At 35.4% G+C, this 2,505-nt stretch overlaps 1 protein-coding gene across 1 annotated transcript; it reads left to right on the top strand.

The window, feature by feature from the left end:
* Positions 1-1,729: 1,729 nt before the first annotated feature.
* LOC120168293 lies at positions 1,730-2,470 on the top strand (the record flags this gene model as incomplete). Its single annotated transcript, XM_039177075.1, has 2 exons — positions 1,730-2,170; positions 2,353-2,470. Coding segments are annotated over exons 1-2 (522 nt in total), but the record flags the coding sequence as incomplete, so codon positions are not given.
* Positions 2,471-2,505: the final 35 nt, after the last annotated feature.

Raw genomic sequence — 2,505 nt, 5'->3', positions numbered from 1 at the left:
TGAACATATAAGGAACCGGGTATCCTATTAACCAAATTAACGAGTCTTCGAGTTTTGTGAGTATCCAATTTACGGGTTCGAACGCAAGTCTATCTTCCAGTATCCGAAAATTAGAGACCCGATATTTAAAGTAACTAAAAAAGCGTATATCTAGATATGAACACCCTAATACATGCCAACCTGATTTTTACGAGCTATATACTGGGTATAGCCCTATTGTAAGATTAATGACTAACCATGATCCTAGTTGGTTAACCACGATACTAAGCTTCACCTACATTCGAACGGGTTGGTAAAGAAATACTTGCCACAAGTAGAGTTGGCTATCATACCTCCCAATCCTGCCTTCGCTAGCATGTGATAAACGAACAATAAAAAATAGAGATATAAATGAATCAAGTTTAAACGAATAAGGTTGTGTTTGTGTTCGTTTGTTTATTTTTTAAGGTATTTATGTTCAATTTGTGTTTGTTTAAAATTTAAATATTGTGTTTGTGCATGGAAAGAGACATGATAAAGAATTGACAGGGGCCGAAATATTAAAATGACTTATTAGACTAAAAAATCGAGAACATTGGATTATCATTATCTAGTTCGGCCCCGACATGATTAAATATTAATAAATTTTTTTTATTTGAATACTTATTTTTTCATGAATTAAAATACTATTAGATCAAAATCTATCGAACGTAATTTTTTACAAGGGTCGAGGCCCATTTGGGCCCCATGAAAGTTCCACCTCTGTGTTTATGTTTGTTTATTTATTTTTTAAGGTGATTATATTCGTTTATTTATTATTCACGAACATATTTGTTTTGTTTGTTTATATGTTTGTTTGTAGTTCAACTTTTAGTTTTTACCCTTCCATTTGCAATCTAAAGAAAATGGTAAAATTATGTCATTAGTGCTTAAACTCCTTAAAATGTATAGTTTAAACTTTAAATTTCACCATGTGTTCAATTTAGTCACTACTTTCACCAATATTTAAAATATAATAGAATAAAGAAAAAGGAAAACCGGATAAGCGAGCTCGCTTATGAACATAAATGAACGAGTTGATAAACGAGTATGTTCGTAAAAATAAACGAGTAGAACACTTTTGTTCATGTTCATCGTTTATTAAATGAATATTAAATTTTTTTCATTATCATTTGTAATGTGGTCCAAGGCTCGACATTGGAGCAGGCTCGTAGGCTCAACATGAGCATAATCTTGTTCCAAAGGGGCAAGGACAAACACTTCTTATGGTCAAGCCTTTGTCACTCGATTAAAAATAAGCAAACTTGCTGAGGAATATATTATTTTTATAAACTTTTTGGATGTTCCGAAATTGCTCTAAAACTGCAATTTTAAATGTTAAAATCATAATTAATCTTATAAAATATAGTGAATTTAGAAGCATTGTCATAAAGAAGAAAAAGTGTTACTTCATGTACATGGTTCGACTATTATTTCAGATTGAGAAGTCCGTGGGAATAGGTTTATTTTCTGTGTATATTCCACATATATATATTGTGTAAAGAAGATATAGTCATTGAGAACCAAGGAAAAAATATTCAGACACGTATGTTCAATTGTAAACAAAAACTCAGGCGTTGACTTCTGTTGATATGGATGTGACGTAAAATATAATTTAATTTACGTCAAGAAAAAAGGTGACAAAGTAACCTGAGAAAAATCCGATTGCACTACTCTTATGTTTTGTTCGTTAATACGACGACGACGAGCTCAAAAAAGACACGTCTCTTGTTCTTGCTTTCTGATCAATGCCTATTTCCCACAAAAATTTCCTTTTCTCTTCTTCTTTGCCGTCCTCTGGTTCTCATCTTCACAAAAACGCTGGCAAAACCGGCAATTCTTTTAATAACCAAGCACAGCAGCAGCGCCGTCTCACGCGTCAAAGGAGACCCAGGCATTTGACTGATGATGAGGTTGGCTTAAGGTTTGGCGATATCCACCGTTCGTTTTCTTCTCCCTGTTCCCCTGAAACGCCGGCTGGTAAGGACTCCAGGTCTCCGGAGGGGTTGGACCATTGGTCTTCTTACGCGGAGCCTAAGCCTTTGCCTCTTCCTGAGGTGTTCTTGAATAGGAAATCCATGACCTCCGGTTCCAGTCCTGGACCATGTAAACTCGCATCACCTGATGAAAGACTCACCTCTGCTGTCGGAAGGTAACGCTTGAACTTGAATATACTTGTTACGTTTGCCGGCTCATGATGCTGTACATAAACTCATCCATTGCAATGATCTTTGATCATAGGTGTTATTTTTTCAATTTTATATTGAAGGACTGTTGGCATTGAATTACTGTGTTGTCGATGCTTCTGATATATTTGGCTCACAAAATTCTCAGGAAGAATGCAGATCATGCAGCTAAAAGTACGCCAAATTCATTGGCCAATTTTCATAAGGAATTCTCTCGAGGTGAAAGCTTTAGAAATGCTCAAAGCCAGCAGTCACTACAAGGAACGGTGTTACAAGTTTCACTCATCTCCAGCTAGTCGTC

The sequence above is a fragment of the Hibiscus syriacus genome, unplaced genomic scaffold (assembly GCF_006381635.1).
Source record: "Hibiscus syriacus cultivar Baekdansim isolate YM2019G1 unplaced genomic scaffold, ASM638163v2 tig00111718_pilon, whole genome shotgun sequence".
Lineage (NCBI taxonomy): Eukaryota > Viridiplantae > Streptophyta > Magnoliopsida > Malvales > Malvaceae > Hibiscus > Hibiscus syriacus.
This window is presented reverse-complemented; position numbering and strand designations above follow the sequence as displayed.